Genomic DNA, 23,784 nt, shown 5'->3' with positions numbered 1-23,784 from the left:
CAATTCAACTGAATGAAGAGAGAATAGTAGCCATCTTGAGAGCAGATACCAGGGAGTAAATAAAGAGTTAATTACCGCAGGCTAGCAATACGTTCCATAAACTGGATCAATGGAATGAACGTTTATTACATCTGTCAAATATAATGTCCAGATGTTAAAGAAGAACTGGAGATTATTCCTCTAACAATTGTGCAGAAGAGGAAATGTTGGCAGGTGAAGCTGCTTTCATACCTAAATGCCGAAGCAACTCCCACTGAAATGCCTTCTTCTGCGTAACTAGTAGAAGGAGCAACTATCACATCTGTTTCTGGTCACCTGAGAAAAGTCAAATAGACTGTGTGCACTGGACTGACTTCTTCTATGAACACTAGCTACTTTAAACTGCAGAGCTAAGACAGGGCTTTCACGCATGCAGCAATGGCAGGTTCCCCCCCCCCCTGTGATGTCAGAGAAACATGCAAAGCTTGGGACAATGCGGGAAAATCCCCTTCGCACATAGTCATGAGCATCTGACATTCCATGGCAAAGCAGGAACAAGTGCTGCTAGGGCAGCTTCCCAATACTGCTGAATTAATCCAGCAGCCATCCAGATATTGTCAGACTCCAGCTCCCACCAGCCACAGCCAGCATGGCTCATAATCAGGGATGATGGGAGTTGTAGTCCAGCAACAACTTAAGGGGCTACAGATTCTCCATTCCTGCCCATACAAAGTCACTTGAAAATAAGTTCCAACAAATGTTGACCACAAAAAAGGCATTCTGTATATGGTTAGGAGTCTTGATGATCTTTTAAAACACTGCTTGAGTTGAAACTCTGCACACACTCAGAGGCACTCTATTCAAGGCACCTAAATGTACTTAAATACCTAAATGTATTTAGATGTCCTAATCTGTATCATTCACGAAAGAATGTGAAACACCTTTTGCCACGGCACAGACAGAAATAAGAGAATCACATTACCAAGATGAATATTTATTAGTCGCTTTACGCATAGAAATGACTCAAAGCGACTTACAAATACAAAAGAAATACTAAAACCATTTGCAATTGGCACAATCAACAAAAACCTAAAGAAGAAGCTTGTCTATACAAATAAAAGCAGATCCTGCCACACCAAAAGAGGCATGGAACGTAAATCCATTTTGCTCATGTGGTTAAGTAAAACATGCCTTCAAAATATTCTATAGATAGGAATTTAGCGGGTGAATTCTAGATTTTGCCTTTAACTCAAAAGGGATTTCTTCCAGGAATAACACAATATCACTTACTCAAGAATGATACATTATACAAAAGAATGTTCTGCTCTCTACTTCAAGATGGCATATTCTTTGCCCTTCAAATTTGTTAATGTAGCTAATTGTTAATGTATATTGAAGATGCACAGAAAGGAAGATGTCTCCCAGGTACATCCTGGGAGGAGAACCAAAGTCTTGATTCTTACTGGGAAATGAATGTTAATTTGTTGCTAAGAAATATACTTCAGAAGCAAGATTGATTGTGTTGTTGTGGGCTTTAAAGAGCTCCACATTAAGGGTTGGGGCTTTTGGGCATTTTTACAGTAGCGTTATTTCTAATGATGATTTAATATAATACCCGGAATGTTCTCTTTTCCTGCTTAGATAGCCTCAAAACCTATACAATTTTTTTTAATTGACTACCTTTGCAGATGAATACTTACTGAAATCTTTGAAATTAAGATCAACAACTGAAAAATATCCTTCAAAACTTAAAACAGAATGCTTTTCCCCTCCTCCAAGTATATCAGTAAGTAGCATGAATACTGGAACAATTACAAAGAAAATATAGATTGTAGGATATATGAATTTTATTGTCAGATGAGGCATTACAATAGCAAGTTCGCTCCAGTACTTGCTATTTACAAGTAGAAAGTCAGTTTTAATAAACTAATAAGTTGAGCAACATTTAAATGAAGTTTTATATTACATAAGAACATAATTCTAAAAGTTGTATTATAGAAGGTGATATCAAATGTTAGCTACACATCAGAGTAGAACAACTGAAATTAATGGAATTAATGTTTATTTCAGGGGGTCTGTTCTGAATATATATCACCTGTTACTCATGTTGTGATGTATTTAATTGTGGCCCTTCCCTGATGGAAGCTTCTTTGATTTAACAAAGGCTTCTGTGAATTAAATAAGGTATTTTTCTGCCAATTTCTCCTTTCTCTTGGAGCCCCGCCCCCCAGCAGGACCTCCCATGCTGCTCCAAAGAAATAAAAAAAAATAAAAATCCCCAGATCATCTAGAATAGACTTGGCAACAGGGGACAGGAGGCAGAAGATCAAAAATCTGTTCCCTTATTGTTCTGTTTATGGAAGCCTCCACTGGATCAAAGTGCTTTCCTTTCAGTGGAAGAACAGCTCTCTGGCCAAATTAGAACTTCCCTCTTTTTACTTATACATAACCGTTTTTTCCACTTTACTGTTATGAGTTTTATGAAACAAATAGCAAACTTGAAGGTGATGGATGAGATACATAACAAAGTGAGAAGATGGGCATAAGTAAACAGAAGCCAAATAATATTTGGGGGTGAAACAGAGCAGTAAAGAAATGCATCAAAAAGTTTTACAAATTCTTAGTAAACTTTGTCACATCATTCCAACGACATTGCATTCATTACCTGTTAATAATCTTTTCACTTCAGGGGCAGGCAGATGCAATAACGAGTCAAAAAGCAGAAGGCTGGTTTGTCTGTGCATGCACCCATTGTGTAGATCAACATGCAAAATAACTCAAAATATGATTAGCACTATATTCAGCTAAAAAAATCACTGGAGCAAAAAAGAATACAGTGACGCTCATTGCAGTGGAAGGGGAAGGAACTTGGTAGGATGTATTGAGTTGACTGGCAGCTTTTAATGATGGCTCTGAGAGCACAACTGTCTCTCACTTCAGGGGAAAAATAGGGAGATAACCAAAATTATTCAGTATGCACTGCTTTTTCCTAAATGCCTTGAAGAGAAAATGATTAAATTGCTCTGATCTCATCCTAATTCTTAATATACAGAATCGGAATTTGGGTATGTTGGTATGCTTCCAGTATCTACGAGATGCCTAAATCAATGGGACCATAAGAGAAAGGAAATAAAGGACCAATTTTTGACATCCCAGAAGTATAAATTTTATGCTGTAAAACAATTTAAAAGGCCTTCAGGATAATTACAAATTTACCTTATCTCACTAGGGATTTTTTTGACAAATTGGCTTCAGTAGGCCTACATTATTTCAGTTACAATTGAATCACTTCCTATGAAATAAATCTCTGCATTGCTTAGCTTTTAGTAATATCTAGAATATGAAGTGTATTGCTAATTTTTATTTTAACTACAAGTAGCAGGTCAACTTAAAAAAAAATAGACAAAATGTTTTAAAATAACATTTTTTACAAATGATTTCCCCATTGTTAAAACAAGTAATTTTAAAGGATATCATTCAAGGTTTTTCAAAGCTAAGGAAAACTACCCCTTCCTGGATACTGAGACAGATATAATACTAGGTTTTTGACTGTAAAGCTTAGGGTATCTTGGGGTATGTCATGTATAAGCTCTGCATCTGTTTTACAGATAAAGAAGGTTGTTTTGAGATTCTACAACAGAAACAAGGCCACTCATAACTTTTTGGCTCTTGAGAATGAAACTCCCTAAAGGTGGAATTGCCAGAGTGTTGGTCAAACTCTGAGATCACAGGGCCCCTATATTACTTGAGTGGCAGGAGAAGGAGCCATGCTGCACTGGTAATGTTTGAAATGCTAATATAAGAATATGGTCAGGATTGCAGTGTTGGTTTTCTTGTAAAGGTAGGATATATTTAACTGGCTGGCAGGTGTTATTGGATTAATTTTTTAGTAATGCACCACTTTGTGAAGATACCAATATGAAATGCATTTTCAAATCAGTCTAAAGAAGCAAGCGTATGTTAAAAATATTCTGTGGCAATGATGGAAGTCTGTCTGGATATGAAGCACTCTTAGATAATAAAACGGCCCAAGGGAATAAAAGTCCCTCTGAATCAGTTTTACAATGCTGTTGTAATATAGGAACGTAGGCACAGCAGCCACTCCCACTGAGATGAAATAACTGGATTATCTGGACTAACAATATATCACCTGGGAACTTTAATTTTCTTAAATGATATAGGAATGGTTGGTTAATTTCTGCCAGAACTGTTGGAGCTAAGAAGTGCTGGGGCTACTATTTTGAACACAATTTTAAAAATAAGGGGCAGGGGACCCCTTTGTGAATTTTATGAAGCCAGAAGTCAAACTCTACAGAGAGACTTTAAATATTGTGCTGGCTGAGCAAAACAGAAAGTACTAATTACCTCAGTCTAGATCTCTCTCTCTCTCTCTCTCTCTCTCTCTCTCTCTCTCTCTCTCTCTCTCTCTCTCTCTCTGCGTGCGTGTGTGTGTGTCTGTGTGTCTCCACTCTGAGACTCCTATATCCCCTTCTAAATCGGGGGGGGGGGGGGGATGTATCCAGTATGGATAACAAATGACACAGTTGGTTAAATAATCTACCTATTCCCCTAGTGAAAAGAAGGAAATTGACCAGAGACAGCGAGAGTGATACAGAAAGAGTTTAAAACTGATACTGCATTTTAAATTGATCAAGACAAGAAACCATGTGAAATAGCTTCTCATTCCCCTTGTGTCATCTTTTTATTGACTGAAACTATTTTTGCTTCCTGGAAAGCATTTATGTCAGAAGTCTCCTCTTGGTACATTTGTGACTTCTTTGAGTGTTATACCCTTTCATATTCATGAGATGTAAGGACTGCAAACCTTTCCCTCTTTTTAACCTAGTGGGGAACTGATAGGCTGTGTGACACCTGTGAGGATAATAAAGAAAAGAAGTGGAAGAGTGTATTTTCCTTTTCAGCTGTTGGAGGGATTTCTTATGTTGGGCATAATCTTTGAAAACCTGTCCCAAGCAGTCTCCAAATAAAGTTCCACCACAATATGGTAGGGATAACAGCTGGTATTTCATGCCTAGGTCCAAGGGCCAATGACGCAACAAGCTAGCCCTCCATGCCACTGTGAGACATGCTATGTTTTTAACTGTGAGTTCGAGAGAATCCTGAGCAGCATCATGAATGAAATTAGCTGCAATTCCACACAGAATACGTGTTCTCCACTTGCTTGAAGGTGACTTCAGTGTGCCTCCCCTTATTGCTTGCTCCTTTTCCAGCCAGGCTAATAAAGCCCTAGACGCATAGGCAGAATAAAGGGATACTCTAAGCTGGGCTGAAACTAAGCTGAATGATCTCTTGATCATAGCCTCAACCTTTCTATCAACTGGATGTTTGGGGACATAGCCCGCAACTCCAGAGAAGCGTGTCTTAGCATTTCTACTAGCTGCTGCAGTATCTATCTTGGGTATGGTCCCCCAAAACACAGCTTTGTTCACTGGAAGAGGATACAGTTCATGTAGAATTGCTGGAGCTACATGTCTTACATTGGGTTTATTCCAGATTTTATGAATTAGTTTTTGAACAGCTGAATGAACCGGAAGGGATTTATCTATCATGCTACTTTCTGCTGACTGTTCAGTTTTGTGGTGTTTTAACTGTAGTTCTTTCTGAATATGCTTGAATAAGTAGTTCTGAGTCTCCATTTTGAACCTACGTATGGGCTCACTATACTTTCCTACTTCCAGTAAGGAAGCAAATGATACTTCTTCATTCTCAGGAGGCGACTCATCCTCCAAGTCACTGTGAAATTTAGGCTTTTTTGTAGAAGCTGAATTTTTTTCCACACTGTCCACAGCTTCAGGTACCAATAACTGGCAGTGCTCTCTAGTTGTTTCATAGGAGGCCACAGTAATCACTGTGTGTAATGCCTTGGGGTCCATTATTGAAGAAGGTTCAGCCTGCATGGCAGAAGCTACAGCATTTTTGGCCACAGCATGGGTATCCTTCAAAATGGTAGTAGTTTTGGGTAATACAACAGACCTCATTAGTGAACTATTGTCAGAGTTGGAGCAACTACAAGCAATACTAGGAGCACCAGAAGGTCTTACCTTCTTGACTTGGCCCCTGTAGTTGTCTTCCGAATCTGAGTTGGGGCCTATTGTGTGGTTGAACCACTGTTGTGTGGAGGCCGGGCCCTTGTTGGACCTTTGCTGATATGGGGGACGCTGTCCTACCTGAGAATCTGACCCTTCATCCAGTTCTGTTATTTGCTGCCGCAGAGTGTGGTATCTAGAAATACCCTCAGGCTGCCATTCCGTTGGTTTATTTTTCCTCCGACAAAGTGAAGGGGAGATGGAATTTACTTTTAAATGCTTTGGAGAGTTCCTGACTGTCCTGTGAGAGGTCTCTGATCTGGTGATGAAGGATTGCTCTCCTGACCTTCTGGATAGGTTGGCTCTCTGAGACCACACAGACACTGCTTTGGTAAAGGCAGGGTCTGCTTCGGGAAAACGAGTGACATCACTACAGTCTCTCTTTCTTCCTTTGTCCGTTTTCTTTACTGTCCACGGAGACATGGACCTGAAGTGATGAAAAAAGTTCAAAATGCTCGAATTCTTGGGGGGGAAATGAAACAAAAACAAAAAAAGTTTCCCTCAAAGACACACTGAATCACATTTTAGAACTGCCTGAGGCAGCATGAACCAGGAAAGTGATTACCGGTAATGGTAGCAGTGCTGGGCTGCACAAAAGTTACAAACACATATTCCGTGATTTGAATATTTGCTTGCATCTGCTCTGTCTCTAAAGAGAAAAGGGGGCAAATCCTATTATTACCTGTGAATGCCGCAGGAACTTGTGTCTAAAAGGAGATTTTTTAGCAAAATGAATTAGATGAGCGACTTCTTAAAAAACATATAAAATCTGGTAGTAAAGATTCATGCAATCATTTACTTAACCGTACAACTAACTGACGATGGCATAGATGATTTCACACATTAACATGCTAGTTGTTTCAAGACATAGACCAAAATCCTGGCTTAGGTCCCACATGATAATAGATTTGATGATCACACCTAGAACCGAGTTGCCCAACAAAAACTCACCAGAGAATTGGCATAATTCTGCATGACTATGAGGTAACACGGGAACAGAAAGCTATCATAGGTACAAGTTAGCATTTGAATAATTTCCCTTTGTGAACAATTCTGTCACTACAATACACAGCTTAGAACAATTAAATGAAAGACTAATTTCCTATAGATAGAAAGCTACAAAAATATACTGAACTCGTTAAAAATGACAATTAGAGCACTACAGTACATGACATACAAGAAACAAAGTATTTAAAATGATACATAAACATATCTTAAAATATAATAGAACGCACAAACAAAACACAAAAGGCTAACCTTTTAAATAAATCATCCTTTCTTCTTTAAACCAACACATTGGATTAAAATGATAAAGCTTTCTTTGAATTATATTATATATTGTTATTAGTAGTTTGAATAGCACGCCTTTGTGAGGCAAGAAATATAGCTAATTTATTATTCTTATTAGATAACAATGAACTGGCTTTGAACTTAACAAAGTTCAGCTAATTTGAAACTACCACCTAATTTTTATCCATTCAAGTTGATGATTTTTACCCTTCATATATCACTTAGCTATTTTTTTTCCTACCATTGAACAAGATGCCTAGAATTCATCTATGTTTGATTATTACACTACCAAGACAAAAAACAAAATCTGAGTACCGCTGAAATCAATTATATTTTTTACTACTAAGCCTGGATTTAATACAGAACATTCATATATTTTGCTTTATTCCTGCTTTGAAAGGAATAAGGCAGAAAGATTAAATAATAAGTAAAAATAAAAATCACACATGCACAAAACTGCCCCAAAATCACAGTGAACACTGGAAGCAAATATATGAGACATATGAATGAAGTAAAACCCTGGATCCAAATTTGTTTTAAGTATTCGGTTAACAATACTGCAATTTGGATCTGTATTTTACATTTGTGGTTGATCATAATGTATAATCTTAAGATTTTCCACATAGGTTGCAATCCTTGCACTCTTACCTGGGGGTAAGCCCCAATGAACACAATGGTACTTACTTCTGAGTAAACATGCATAGGATTGCTCCGGTAGATTGTAATCCACAGAGGCTGTGTGGGAACAAGGCTACCAGAAGACAATGAAACACTGGGGGAACTCCACAACTTCCTCTAGAAACATTCCTACAGCAGTGGAGATGCTGCCATGCCTTGCCATGCCTTGCGTTATGCTTTGCCACAATTACTGCACCCATAGAATTTCAAATTTCCCTTACAGTCAAGTGGATCATTAACTATCAGATATGTTGGTATCTATGCCTGTGAATTGCCTTGCAATGGTAATGGCAGTGGGGCTATGGTCCTACATCAATATATTTGTGGGTGACACCACATGATATTCTTAATGTTGGTGAGACATCATGTTTGAGGATGCTGAGCTGATGAAGCTACTAACACCTCCAGTATTAAATACTTCTGAACGGTGTGGAGCAAGAGTTAAAAATAAGTAGTTCTCTTCAAAATCAAGCAGACATGACCAGTATGAATTAACATAATTGCTTACCTGTATTCGCCAAGTGTTCCGTCGTCTTCTTTCATAGGCTGTATTTCTGGGTCACCATGAGCATCCTCTTTTTCTTTCACTAAAACATACAAATGGAGGATAACAATTAGCAAGGACTGGAAGTGTGATGCATGCCAACCCCTAGTGGGGTGTGTGCTTTCTGAAGGACCCTGTGTGCAGCAGCAGCAGCTGTATGCCAGTCACCTAACCCTTGCAATCTCCATCTCCTACTGCAGTTATAAAAAGGGAAGGACTGCCTTGGTTCATGCTGGAATCACCCTGGAATCCAGCAGTGCTTTGCTGTTATTAAGGATAAACTGGACTGCAACTATATCCATGGAACATAAAGATCTGCAGACAGAATGCTGATCTTCATCATAACACACAGCAACTTTCTTTTGGGTTGCATCCCGCCAGAGCATTTTCTAAAGAAGCCTCTACTACAGAAACAGCAGGAAAGAGGTATCTGGTATTATTTTAGGCTTTGTAACTTGCAGGAGTTATATTATACTTTCTTTAGCTGATGTCAGGGAACTGCCATCAGCTCAGAGGCGAGAGGTTGAAGGGCAGGTGGGTTGCAGGGAGCCTCCAAAGATCGTGAGAAGCAGCACTTCCTCCGCGGAGGAGGAAAGCCCTGCCTCTAGTGGGGAAGGGATGCAGGGCTCAGAGGATGCAAGAGAGAGCCAAGACACTGTGCATGAGCAAAGGGGGGGAGGCAGGCCCCCCTTTAGCCATGCCCTCTCTGCGCAGTAGGTTTATGCGCAGAGAGGGGAGGCGTCGGATGGGGGGGAAAGAGACTACTCTGCTAGGGAAAGCTTAAGGACCGCCCACTCTCAGATTCTGCTAGTGACTGAGCAAGACATGGAATTGAGACGTTCTGCACTGTAAATGTTTTTGCACCAATAAGAAAGCCTTTGAAAAGATCAGTGGGGATCTTGCCTGTTTGCTCTTGAGCAACCACGCCGGTAGGCATAACAGCTGATTTTTATGTTTATATTCAGTTTTAGTTGAAGTGTACTTGTATGTTTGATTTCCGTGTAATTTGTTTTAAATCAAGGTGAATTGTCTTTAGACCATTTTTATTATCATCACCAGTATGAAAGGAAGGAAAAGGTCTCACCCACCCTCAGATATGATTAATAAACCCAAATCTAAATAAAGTAAAAGAGATGATGTTGCTTGGGCAACACAGACCATGCCTGCCATTTATAATTAAAATAGTTAATAGGTTTGCATCTTTAGTGGACACTAATGGGTCATATGAAATCACTAATGATACCAAGTCTTCAGAACAACAAAAATACAGAAGCTCCTTTGATGGATAACCGTATAATAAGCCTCATTCCGAGCCCAATAAGTGTGGGATGCCTTTGCCCAGCGGTACTGTGGCCCATAGACTGCAGCAAAAAGCTTGGCGAGGTTTTGCCCAGTATCTTGTTTGTGTGGTGGGCTCATGGGAAAACGCTATAATACTGTCTGAGCAACCCTCTATAATTAACCAGTTTAAGAGTGGGAAGACTCCAGGGATTGACTATACCCCAAAAGACTTTATAAAAGTAAATCAGCACTGGTGAATACAATTGGTGGTTGCCCTTCTTATTACAATAAACAGTTCTGGTATGATCCCTTCCAGTTGGAAGAGAACAAGCTAATGACCCAGGAAGCTATAGACTTAACTATTTTCTATTAACTATGGGGAAAATTATATACAAGTTTCTTAACCAAGATTTAATGTTCTTCCATCTGAAATGCTTTGGGGAAGCTATGTTGGCAAACATCTTTGCTCAAGGGTATGCCCTGTAATAATAGACTTTATAGAATATGCCCCTCTGCTTTGTGATTTCTATGCTGGAATTCAGCAGCATACAATTGGATCTTTATGCAGCAAACTACCAGGAATGTCAATTCAATTTTATGTTAAATATCCAATGGAAGATACAACCCCAAAGATGTCACTGATAGAAGCTAAATTTCTATCAGTAGCATGAGAAAATGAAAACTCATTATTTGAAATTGGAAGAACTATTTTCAGGGTTGAACTCAAGATTACAACAGTTCTATATAATTGCATTTATGTCACACTTTTGAATCTGTAATTGCTGCCAAGTTAAATTGCTTCAAATTCTTAAGATTTCACAAAAATTCCAGAAATAAATCTGAATCAAATTACAGATCCAAAGAGCAGCACAAGTAGTTCTCTACTCCCAGTTTCTTCCCACACTGTATGGCGAACTGTTTTATCTAATACTGCAGCTCTGCCCACACGAAATACTTCCATGCATGCAACAAAACTTCTTTTTCCTCTCATGATGCCTCTAGGCCTCAACATACCCTCAAAATCAGCCCCAGAAGGTTGGGAGACCCTCCAGATTTTGAGGAAATCAGGGGAAGGAATGGAGACAGAAATCCCATTGTATCAGTAGAAGTCTGTTTGATCAGCATGGATAAATCCCAAAGTGCCTTTCAAGGCACTTTGTGATATGACCCAGGGAACTACTGTGAAAATATTTGATTTATTTGATTTTATTTTATTTTAAAACCCACAATCATTTGGGTTCCTTGATGTAGTAATCTGGATTTGGGCAATTAAGAGTAGAGAATATATTAAATGTAAATAGAATTAAATATTCAAACTCACAGTGCAACATATCGTACCTGGATATTTTCCACCTTTATTTCTCCGTATGAAACAAACTATTAGCAAAACCAGGATGAGAAGAGCAACTGCACACATGAGACCAATGAACCATCCTTGAGTAGCAATGTCAACCTGCCGGCTTGCCTTTGCTAGAAAATGGAAAAAGATTAATTATTATTCCCAAATATCCATTACATTAGAGTAATTTCACTCACAACCATTCTGTAAAAACATTCTATGTATTAAATTTGCATCAGAAGAATGACACTGAATGTGGTATCTAAGAACATTTGACCTCAGAATGGATTTGCAGCAAGGTTAATTAATGATGTTCAGCGTTATGCATTTGATTTATTTAGCATGCTTCACATGTCATGGATCTGTAATATTTGCTTCTTTAGCATATTCTACTTATTTTGCTAACTGATCCCTATATATGGAGGTGGCTATGGCTAATATTTTTATAATGCAAAATTTGGAGGAAAGTCATTGAGTCCACAGCTTTCTGCAGAAAGGATGCATAATTTTACCAGCAAGATTATAGCACATTCCTAAAGCAGATTTTAAAGTCAACGATGACAGTCAAATTAGTTCAGTCAAGCAGGTTCCTACACTTGCTCATCAGTATATGAAATTAATTGATCTGTGGAATTAAGCCGCATGATCCACTTGAAGGCATTACTTATGCAGAGTAGATTTACCTTTCTGCAAAAGGAAGTGCAACAAGATTTCTGTGTAGATATTTACAAGTTTCACAGTTGTACTCTACAGGATTACTGCACTGTGGTTTTGAAAATGCGTTCTTTATAAAAATAAGAGGTGATTACGTTAAGGTCTGGGGTTCTTTTATAAAGTATCTGAAAAATAACCATAAGACCAACATAGCTAGTGACTAAAATTCATAAAACTTTCAATTTCAAATGAATATATTAACATTTTATTATTTTTAAAAGTCAATTTTCTTAATAGATATTCCAAACATGCAGTTATGAGGAATTAAGTTTAGGGTCAAACATTAAAGGAAGACATGCACATATAACATTCAAATGTATTCTGAAATTTCATGCCAACTAAACGAAACACTCCATGCATAATGTACCAAATATGTAACAAGAAAAGACAGTAACTTACTTCTGCAGCTTCTGATATTCCTTGCATACCAGGATACTGTTTATCCTGCTAAGGAGTACGCATTTCTAAAACCCAGTTGATGGAATCTAACTGGTACCCTTGTGCTTTTGATCCAGCAATGCCTCTGTTAATGGATGAGCTAGAGAGGAAATTGTAGCTGTTTCCTCCTTTCCTCTGCTCCTCTCTGGAGCCCATTTTTAGATGTACTGGAGGCTACAGGGATAAAATAACCACTATCACTTTTCTTCCATTAGCAGATACTTCCACTGGATCAAAAACACTTCTGTGAGCACAAGGGTATCAACTGGATTCCTCCCAAGTTTTGTTTCTTTGTTTTTTTACATAAACTTTTGTAGTTGTGTCGCACAAATTGTTTTCTTTAAGCACACTGCTAATTTCCCCTGGTGAATACAGAAGCTGCAAGGACATAGGAATGGGCCGCACTGTGCTTACTTAATATGAAATCATGTCTTATTATGATGAACAAGAACTCTTTCAGAGACCACAAACATGTTATGTAGATTTGAGTCTAATCTGGGGTTTCAGACCCCCCCTGCCTTGCCCCATTTTACCTCCTCATATTTATTGTCACTAAGCAAGAATTTAGATGCTGAATTATTCCATTTAGTTTGAGGAATGAAAATTCGCTGCTACATTATGGCAATGTAATTATCTTGCCATGCTTCTCTTCAGTTTGGCTTTCTCTGCATTTCCTATAAATAAAACTCAGGAAAATGCAGACGAATTGTGCCAAGTCAATCCATGAGCATGGAAAGAAGTTGTCCCCACTATCTTCCTGCTACTTTCTTGCCCATCTTTAACTGTCCCCGGCATTCTCCAAAACACATTTCCCCTTTTCCCTTCCCTTGGTGATGAAAGGAACTAGCAAGGCAGCTCCACACCTTCTCTCCACTATTAACAGCATGAAAAGGTCCAAGGGACTATAGGGGATGTTCTTCTAAACATGGACTGGCCCTTGCATGTTCACTAGCATTCAGGGCCCTCTATAGGTTTCATGTCCTGTGGTATGGGCTGTCTACACTGCATCAGAATACCTACAGCTCTTCAGGAAGGTTCTGACATTTAGTGTTCTTTAGGACCATGAATTCTGGTAAAGCCACCAACCAGGCCACCAAGGTCCTCTCCAATTATATGATTCAATGGTTTGCTATTTTTGTATTCATCTGGGAAATGAGCTATTTTTGTGGAAATCTGCTGTCTAGTTTTAGCTTTGCAGGTGTGAAATCCCCACCCCCACCCATAATCAGTTAGCTTCTGCAGCAATAGTCACAAGAAAAGTGTCATCCTATCGCCAGAGTTTCACTTAACTTCTACATAAAAAAGCTGTGAATGCTGCTGTTTAAATTTTATCAGCTTTGCTATAAACACAGAAGGAAACTGATAAAAGGTATTGTAGGGAATTGAACTAAGACCAGATCATATAATTTTACTATGACTATACTAAATACACTGACATCATGGTTTAAGAGTTTACCATAATGCCATACAATTTTTCAAACAGCCATACATTGGAAATATATAATGTAGAAGAACATTATAGCCCCTTAACTAGGCAGTACTGATTGCCCAGGGCAGTGGAGAAGAATGAAATGTGTGTCTAGAATTTAAGCTTATTGTCAGTTTGTACTTGCAGAATAGGTAGTGCTGACCATGTGTTATGAGTACAGGTGACTCCCTATTTACGAGGGGGTTACATTCCAGCACCCCATGTGCATAAGTGAAAATTGCGTAAGTGGGGAGACCCTCTAAACACCCTTTAAATACTCTTTCTGCCTCTCTCTCTCTCCAATCCAGATCAAAAGTACTGTACTAAAAATATCCACAAGTGGAATTGAAGCTCTGGGGCACTGGAAGTCAGGTTCCGAGGTCTTGCAAGGCCTCAAACAGCATCTCTGAGGTCTCACAAGGACTCACAGGGACTGTAAGTTGTGCAGGGGGCCCTGCAGTGTGGATGCTGAGCACCCACAAGATTTTTTTGTGGGTGCTCAGGCCCCCAGGTCCCCCTAGAGTTGGCACTCCTGGCAGTCACACACAAGTTGATCACACAGAAGTGGGGATTCGTCTGTACTGGCATTTTCCTGTACCAGAGGACCCTTTCTGAACACATGGGGTTGCATGTAGAAGAACACTTTGCATTCCTCCCATATATAATCAGAGTACATGACTTTAACTTTTTAAACTGGCCCTTTTTATCAGGTTCTTTGGTATCTTTCTAATTGTTCCACATCATAAAGTTAACATTTGTTCTTTGCATTGCTTTTGAAATATTGCAGTGTATATGCAATATGCAACCAACACCTGTACCAACAGCACACCCCCTAAACACATATGATTATGCCACACAACATGACATTGGTAACAAAATATTGGTAACAAAAACTATTATTTTCCTCTTTAAATTATTGCTGTTCTATCAAGATAAATGGAAAGACGCTCTTTATCTCCCTTCTTACATTTGATTCAGTACAAAACATGCCAAATACTATACGTATTCTGGTTTTAATACATTTGGTCTATCAGAACAACAAAGTTAATACATTTTTATTGATCCTTAAGCTAGAAGGAACCAGTTTGATAATCTGAGTTCGATGTCCTTAGACTTAGTTATTCTCTAACACAAATATACAATCCAGAAACAAAGAATTAAAAAGGGCCCCTCAAAAGGAGCCGTGAAAAATGTATACTTCCTTACAACAAATGGCAAAGTGATAAAGACAACCAACAAATTCATGGAGCATACCAAAGACATGCTGGTGCAAGTATGAGACACACATTTTAGCTCTCCCTTGGATAGAGCAGAAAAGGATAATTTTTATATAAATATACAAACATAACACTACTTCAGATTCCCAGCACTTAACGCATCACAATTCTGAATGCAGGGCAGAATTGGTATGGTGTGCCTCACCTGGACCTGTCTCAAACACAGCATCTGAACTCCTAAAACCAGAAAGACCCTCAGCACCAACCCGGACTTTATATGATGTTCCTGGTGTTAATCCTTTTAACATAAAGAAGTTCCGGGAACCATTAACATTTTCTTTTTTCAAATCTTCTTTGCCTACAAAATTTTTAGGAACACAACAATTGGAGTATTTAAATTCACTGTCTTGAATTCATGCTTACACTTCTTACTGCCGTTTGGCAAAAGTTTAGATTTCCATCTCAAAAATATTTTGCTGTTATTTACTAATATACAATATCTAGGTAAACTGTAGGCTAAATGACAAAGAGTATTGTGGCACCTTAAAGCCTAATATTTTTTATTATGGTACGTGCTTTAATGGACTAATACAGCCTTAGTCAATGTGGTACCCCTCCAGAGGTTGTAAAATCACAATCCTCCTTGAATTTTGGTCATGCTGATTGGGGCTGATGGGGTTTGTAGTCGAACAACTTATAGAGGACACTGTGTGTGTGTGTGTGCATGTGCAAACAATAAAGAGTGAGATTGGAAGGGAACGAGTTGAAAAAAAACCTGAAGACTACAATAATTATATCCGACTTTAAATGGATGTAAAATAATTACAGGCTCTATTCACAAAGCAACATTAATAATTATGAATAGTATAGTCACAAATGATTTTATGTGCATTTAAGATATACTGTAATTGTCACAGTTTGTACTTTTTGCATTTCATTTCATAATGAAATATATACTGCTTATAACCCTGCTCCCAACCCTATGTGGGTGTATACTTGTCAAATTAGAATAGTACTTCATGCATTTGATGAACTGGAGTCCAGTTCACGAAAGCTTATGCTGTTATATATTTATTAGCCTTTAAGGTGCCTTTATTTCTCTCTCTTTCTATTGCAGCAGCTATCAGCCTGGAAACAGTCACAATCTAATTTTTCATCTGTTGTGAAAGATTCATTTTGATCAGTCTGCTAGAGGAAAGGAAGGTTGTTTTAACTGTTAAAATGGCCACAAAGATTTGATTATAGTTTTGTTTTCTTGGAAAATGGCATTAAAAGCCTAAATTTTTAAGAAAGGCACATTTTCTACTTAGATTTTTCTTTACATTTTCCTTAATTTATCAACAATCAAGCAAAGAAAAGGGGAGGAATTCATTCATAACCAGAATTTGTGTGGCTCATTGAACTGCCCACTTCTGCCTAGTTCATCTTTCTCAGAATTAAGAGTGAAAATCCTTCCATTCAGATATGCTTCTCACATCTTTCTGTTCAGGATTTATTAAAAATGTGAAAGATACACATTGTGTAATTACACAAGGCTTCTCTGAAACTGGACTTTATTGGGGACTGATGATGGCATTATTTTCCTTCTCATGTAATGGGGCAAGTAATATGCCCTGACCACCAAAAAGTGACCTTTGGGGGGATAGCTCAGTAGGTATAGAAGGGTTTTGGACTCTTAATATCAGGGTTTGGGGTTCAAGCCCCACATTGAGCAAAAGATTCCTGTATTGGTTGGTCCTTTCCAACTCTATTCTATTCTATTTTAACCTCATGGACATAATACAACTAAAGGAAAGCAAACAAGCAGACACCTTTTGCCATCAAAACATCAAGCATTTCACTTTAGGATTATAGGTGCATCAAATTGCTGCCCTGAAGATGTTTAGAAAATCAGGCTTTCTAGTTTTAATGAAGACTAATTGGCTACATATGAATTTAATGGCACAAAAAAACCCCAGTTTCAATATACTGTAGTTTAAAGCATTTTGCTTCATAACCTTTCAGGTTAAGTATCTCTGAAGCTGCATTGCATTAATGAGGTTTTAATAACAGAATTCCAAGCACAACAAATATGTATGTGCTTAATAAGACTGAATGTACTCTATGATGGGCAGCCTCATCAACTCTCACCAGAATGAGGTGGGGAAAGAGGAGTAACTGCAGACGCAGAAGCAGTGCTTCCTCACATATATATGCTGCTTGGTGGGGAACTACCAATTCACACAGTTTCTGCATGAGCAATTCCCTCTGGGGCTGTGTGTGCTTTTCAAAACAATGCTAAAAATTCTGCTGAATTGCCGTTTGGGGGTGCGGGAAAGGGTTTGATTCAGTCACCACCTACTAAACAGCTGATCAACAGGAATTTAGTAGCTGCGATAGAAAACTCTATGTGCAGCTCCATGCGTGTCCATTTAGTTAGGGGCATTTTATTAAGTGCTGTTGGCTCTAATTCCTAAAACAATACAATAAAATGACATTAATTCAAATGTGTGCTTGTACACACTTCTATGCACTTCATATTAAAAAGTTTGCTGCAGTTTTTTAGAAGCAAAACTAGTTTTTGAAAACTTAAGTCGATATTGGGCCATTTTCTTATTATTAAAATATTTTGAAATATATTACAGCATTTGGAAGAATTCAATGAAATGTCTTCTTACTGCCTGCCACACCATATTCAACATAAATGTTCTCATGAACTGGACCCTCATACTCCCAACTGATATTGGCATAGGTCTCAGCAGCAGCTGCCGTAACATTTTTGATCCCTGGATACACTGGCGGCACTAAATACACAAGAAAAACAGAGCAAAATATGAAAGGCTGCATGCATCTCATACAATCCAGCTTTAACTTCTTCCCTAACCTGAATCTTAAGGAATAGAATATTGATTTGTTTCCGTTTTCGGAAAAATGAAAAATGTGGACTTACCATAAATTCCCATTAGCAGCAATTCTCAGGTGGACCACTCTTCCGCTTGGTGAAAGCCCCTCCTCTTGGTTACCAAGCACGGTCCTCTTTAAAATGGAACCAAGGGGAGGAGCTTCCCCTCAGCCTCTGGGCTGTGACAAGAGTTTGGATAAGCTTCTACCATGAACTTTACTCTGACAGGAGGTCTACTAATAATATTAGTAGATCTAATACAACAAGCATGAAAACACTGGAGCTAATGTACTGCTATGGTTAACAAAGAAAAAGAACTTCCTACTAGAGTCAAACTATCTAAACCCACTACAGATACTGAATGGGCTTCCAAGAATATAACTCTAGCTTTTCTCTATATCTACCTGTTTGCAAACTACCCCACCTTTGAATCACTGAGAATGAGAATAGACAATGTCAATATTTCCCTCTCTGCGGTGGGGTAGCCTTCAATTCAGATGTACCAAGTTTTCTTGTATCCAAACAGCAGGGAGATTCAACTGTTTTATCCCAAAGCCGCCTTCTATGAAATGCGGCATTAGGATAACGCATCGTTACAAGTATGATCATTTGATAATGTCTAGCAAAGGTGTGCATGAATCTTGAGGGTGCAGCTTTGCGCACACTTGGGGAGCTTCTGTAGGCTGTGGAAATAGCAGTATTGCATTTATAGTGAGCTGGCATCTTATCCTTATAGACTTTATTGTCTTCTAACCATTGTGAGGATGGACAAATCTGTCCCCACTGAAGATTATTGCAGAGGGTTGGACTTCCAACTCCCTCCCAACTCTACAATTCTATGATCGAATCTCTGTTCAGAAACAGTACATGAATGACCATGAAAGGATAGGAACATAGGAAACTGTCTTACAGTCTTACACTGACTCAGACCACTGGGTTCATCTAGCTCAGTACTGACTGGCAGCGGTTCTCCAGGATTCCAGGTGGAAGTCCTCCCCAACCCTACCTTGAAAAGCTGGAGATTGAACTGGGGGTGTTCACATGCTCTATCACTGAGCTGCTGCTCTTCCATGAAATCTGACCTGCCAATGAAAAGTGGAATGAAATACTCTAGTTCTCCTAGCTTCCATTGCTTTGCAAAACCCCCCATGTGTAGGTCATCCTAATACACCAGGGAGGGTTGCAGTGAAACCCAAACAGGAAAAGGCGGAAAATCGGAGCCATGAGAGTTATTCTTGTCCCCATTTTCTTCTCCTCATTTTGCTGAGTGGCTATTGCTGCCACTATATCCTTGTGTTGTAGTTCTATTTAAAAAATGTTTATGGTAGGACAAGGAGGACTCAGTACCTCTCAAAGCCACCTGATAAGCTGGAACATTTAGAAAGACAGTAAATGTCTTGCACCTGTTTGGACAAAATGGATTTTACCAAAGTTATAAAAAAAATGGAGTGCTTTGGTGGCCCTGAGGTTGGGAAACTGGAAGGTAAGCAGTCTTCATATTTCCCCAAACTATATAAACAATCTCCATAAATAGAAGTGGACAACAGGTTCACGTATCCTTTTTTCCTTCCCAAATTTGCTTTTGTGTCCTTCTACATATAATCCAAATTTCTAACTAGAAGGATTAGGGAAGGGAGGGGGGAATCTATTTTCAAAATTGTTACAAAGGTGTGTGATGCTCTGAACAACTGTCTTGCCTGCCAACAATGCAAGGCAAGCCTGGAAGCTGAAGAGAAACCCTTCCTCATGGTGTTGTACTTTGTTGTTGTTGTTGTTATTATTATTATTATTATTATTATTATTATTATTATTATTATTAAAGAGGACCCTGCCTGGTAACCCAGTGGAGGTGAGTCCCCGAGTTCTGTTCCACTCTGGCACCACAGGAGAATTAGTGACTACAGGATTAGCAGACATTGCATATGACATGGTAGTAAGCATGCTATGTTAGTCTATTATGAAGTACAACTAACTATATAACCGTTTAATTCTATGCAACTCATTTAAGAGTATGCCCCATTCAATTCAGTGTGACATTTCCAGATAAAGAGGCATGTTTAATAATTCTACTTCTCAGCTAAAAGGCTAGCCACATCTAAAAGGCTAGCAAACATCTCAAAAGTGACAGTAATTCTACGGATTGATGGAAAACCATAAAGACACACAGAAATATAACTTTCTATTTTCATATTGTTTTGGTAATTCTTGAATTTCTTTCCGGCAGTTTCTTTCTGTGGAACATTGCAGTTCAGCTGTTTTGATAGCATTAAAATCCATAAGATAAATATCCTTCCCCTTATATGTTGGTAGGTACAGTCTGGGGTGGACCCTGGTAATATGGTGCCCTGTGCAAGGCCAAAGTTTGATGCCCTCCCGGCCCTTGTAGCAGCTTCCTGAATTGGCTAAGCAAGGCAGTGGACTTTGGGATGAAGGCACAAGGCTCTGGCAGGGTCCTGCAGCCCTACTTCACAGAGTTGGGCAAGAACTAACTAGGCTTTTGGAGGGACCCTGTCAAAGCCCTCGTGCCTCCTTCCCGAAGCAAGCACTTACTTAGGCTTTGTGAAGGAAGCGGGAAGGCGCCCCCTCGGCTCGGCGCCCTGTGCAGGGGAACCAGTCTCGCCACCCTAAATCCGTCTCTGGTACAGTATGCATAACAGGGAAGGTTTCAAAAAGGGGTTTCAAAAGGCTTCTCTGAATTTCCTTCATCAGAGAAAGCAGGAAAGAGGAAAACAAACAGCGAAAATATTTTTACAGAGTAAAAATGTTTCATACATCACAGCACCATCTTACCTGTTAAGTCAACACAACACATACATAAATGGACACCCATGCAGGTTCTTTTAAAGACATTTTACTCGATACAATAGGAGAACAAGTTGCAAAAGGAAAACAAGCACATAAAATCATTATTAAAATGCAGATCAATAATAATATTAGTTATAACTATCTTGAAAGGCTAATAACCATCCATTCATCACTCTGATGGACATAGGCTTTTATCATAAGGAGGCACCCATCAAGAACTGCAATGGTACAACCTGTGCAATCCCAGAGATGACCAAGTAAAAAAGGATTTTATAGCTGAAGTGCATGGTAGGTTGTGTTTGTTACTTTATTAATGATTTGTATGATTTTTTTACCCACCCTTCACCTCGGGCGGGTTACAGCAATGTAATAAACAATAATAAACACAGATAAGCAGTAAAAATAATAAAACAGTTTCCATCATAAAAGAACAGCATAAATTCAGCAAAAGAGGTGGGTTTCATAAAATGAAAACCTTAGCTGTTAAAAGGTATGGTAAAGTGATGCCTCTTCAGCACCTCTGTGTGTTCTATGTGGTTAATTCACAACATGTTCTCGAACATTATTCAGCATGCAAAACCATTTGAGGAATGAAATACCATGCATTTCTTTCCCCCTGGAAACAATGCTGAAGAAACTGTCAGGGGAAAGATCAGAGGTTTTTTTATTTTTAAGATTGTGCTAATCCACCCCCACAATGGTCCATCACCCAGTTTCTGGAACTGAAATCAACTTCCTGCTTTCTGCATCTGTAAAACAAAATATAGAATCACCCTACTTTGAGCCTGTGTAAGTTCTAGGTACTCAAAAATAGGAACCTTCCTTGACGAACTTGCAAAACAGATGCCTTTTAGTGATGCAACAGATATGCAAAATTAAAGGAAGTTGTGACAAAACACAATTGGATATTATTCCTTCAATAAAGAGGACTTAATTCTGACTGATTTCTTGAAAATGTCTGAAGACTAATCTTTGCTTCCCTCAAAATAACAGTTTACATTATGATGCAACACATTGTTACCAGTCAGTTAGCTCATTTGTGAACTGTGCTCCACTCTGCAGAGATGCATTCAGAGCAAAATCAAACATGAATCTGTTCATGCTCTAGGCACAGAGAGAACTTTATGGAGAATTGAGATTTTGGAAATGTTTCTCTTGGAGTAATCTAACAAAGCAGGTAAAGTCCAGCTCCAATGACCTTCTGCCGGTTCCCTCACTGCAAGAAGTAAAGTTACAGGGAACTAGGCAGAGGGCCTTCTCGGTAGAGGCACCCACCTTGTTTAACGCCCTTCAATCAGATGTTGAACAGATAATCAATTGTATGACTTTCAGAAGACAGCTGAAGGCAGCCCTGTATATGGAATTTTTTTAAGTTTGATGTATTATTGTGTTTTTATATTTTGCTGGAAGCCACTTAGGGTGGCTGTGGCAACCCAGTCAGATGGGCAGCATATGGAATTATTTGTTTACTATTTACTCTTACTCTTACTATTATTATTTTCAGGAAAACAAATACTTTTCATCTTTGCCAATGTGGTCCCTCCCCCACCCCAATACAGATGATTGTATTATGAACAGGAGATGCTAACATCCAGCCTAAAAGGCTTTGGCCCAGTATGCCTGCAGAAGCATCTCCACCCCCATTGTTCAGACCGGACACTGAGGTCCAACTCTGAGTGAGTTTACAGGGAACTAGGCAGAGGGCCTTCTTGGTAGTGGTGCCCGCCCTGTGGAATGCCCTACCATCAGATGTCAAGCAAATGAACAACTATCTGAGTTTTAGGCAGCCCTGTTTAGGGAAGTTTTTAATGTTTGATGTTTTATCATGTTTTTAATATTCTGTTGGGAGCCACCCAGAGTGGCTGGGGAAACCCAGCCAGATGGGCGAGGTACTACTGCTACTACTACTAATCATTTATTACTATTATTATTACAATTGTTGTTGTTATCCTCTGCTTCAGTTAATAAACTACATATCTAGAGAGCTTTATTTTTTTATTAACCAAGTTAAATAGCCAGTTAATTCATATAAATAGGCAAAATACCAACAATGACAACCATCTATTTCAGTAAAAACAACAACATAATTTATGGATGTACCAGAACAAGTATGTTGTGGTTGTAAGGTGTCAAACTGCTACATAACGTCAGCACAATATACCAAATAATTTCTGCATGAAACTATTTTGATATTTGTAATCATATTTCGTTGAAGTGTTCCAACAAAACAAGTAAGGATAGGTGGGAATCTCATGTAGACCACATCTTTAAGCAAACTGAGCTAATTAGGACCTCCTAGACCAATCCAAGAGCGGGAATATAATTACCCTTCAGTTTTCAAGCTTTTCTGAATTTTGCGATACAGTTCTCATTTCAAGAAAGCATCCAGATTCATAAAACAATGCAAATTTTAGGTTAACATGTAGTTTATATGTATATTGTGTTTCATTATGTGTTTAAGTATAAACTTAAATCAGAATTTTTTTTATATGGGATTTTTAAAAATAGAGAATAATGCAGTGGAATAAATTTATGAATATATACATGGGGAAAACTGACATGAGTCAGAAATAGGCTGATGGGTCCAGATTCTCTGAAATTTTGATTTGAAATTCCACAGGAAGTAATCCAACATTATGATGTTTTAATCCATGATGCTTTAATCCAACATCACAGTGCTATACTACTCTTTAGATAGTAGTATTGATTACCATTTCTCCAATTATTGTTTATATTTCACTTTCTTATGCTAATAACAACAGCCATCTTAACTTTCAGCTAATAAGTTCTATAAGCTGTGAACCAAACAGAACATTTAACAGGTCAGCCTATGCACAGATAACATAAAACTCTCCAATAGAGCAATAGAAAATAGGAACCAAAATGGTCATGAAACTATCCTCTCTGTGTGTTTATTAAGGCGACACATATAAGGAGAAAGGTATACTGGATACAAGTAAGCAAAAGATGGCATTCAATAAACTGACTGTACATGTCTGTGTGTGTGTTTTTGAAAAGTGAACTTTATTTAATAGCATCTTTG

At 38.5% G+C, this 23,784-nt stretch overlaps 1 protein-coding gene across 18 annotated transcripts in view; it reads right to left on the bottom strand.

The window, feature by feature from the left end:
- NRCAM (neuronal cell adhesion molecule) overlaps window positions 1-23,784 on the bottom strand; it is a 137,447-nt gene that overhangs the window by 8,761 nt on the left and 104,902 nt on the right. For 10 of the 18 annotated variants that reach the window (XR_014172559.1, XM_081928923.1, XM_081928936.1 and 7 more), the window contains 4 exons: window positions 17,713-17,838; window positions 15,261-15,413; window positions 11,218-11,349; window positions 8,563-8,641 (listed from right to left, as the gene is read on the bottom strand). Coding sequence is in view for 17 of the 18 variants with exons in the window: in XM_081928923.1 (XP_081785049.1) it covers window positions 8,563-8,641; window positions 11,218-11,349; window positions 15,261-15,413; window positions 17,713-17,838 (490 nt within the window). In the remaining variant the exon portion in view is untranslated. Of the gene's footprint in view, window positions 1-8,550; window positions 8,642-11,217; window positions 11,350-15,260; window positions 15,414-17,712; window positions 17,839-23,784 lie in introns of all 18 variants that reach the window. The other 8 variants (XM_081928925.1, XM_081928926.1, XM_081928927.1 and 5 more) reach the window with 3 other exon arrangements.

The sequence above is a fragment of the Podarcis melisellensis genome (assembly GCF_964234715.1).
Source record: "Podarcis melisellensis genome assembly, chromosome: 10".
In the NCBI taxonomy this organism is placed as follows: Eukaryota; Metazoa; Chordata; class Lepidosauria; order Squamata; family Lacertidae; genus Podarcis; species Podarcis melisellensis.
This window is presented reverse-complemented; position numbering and strand designations above follow the sequence as displayed.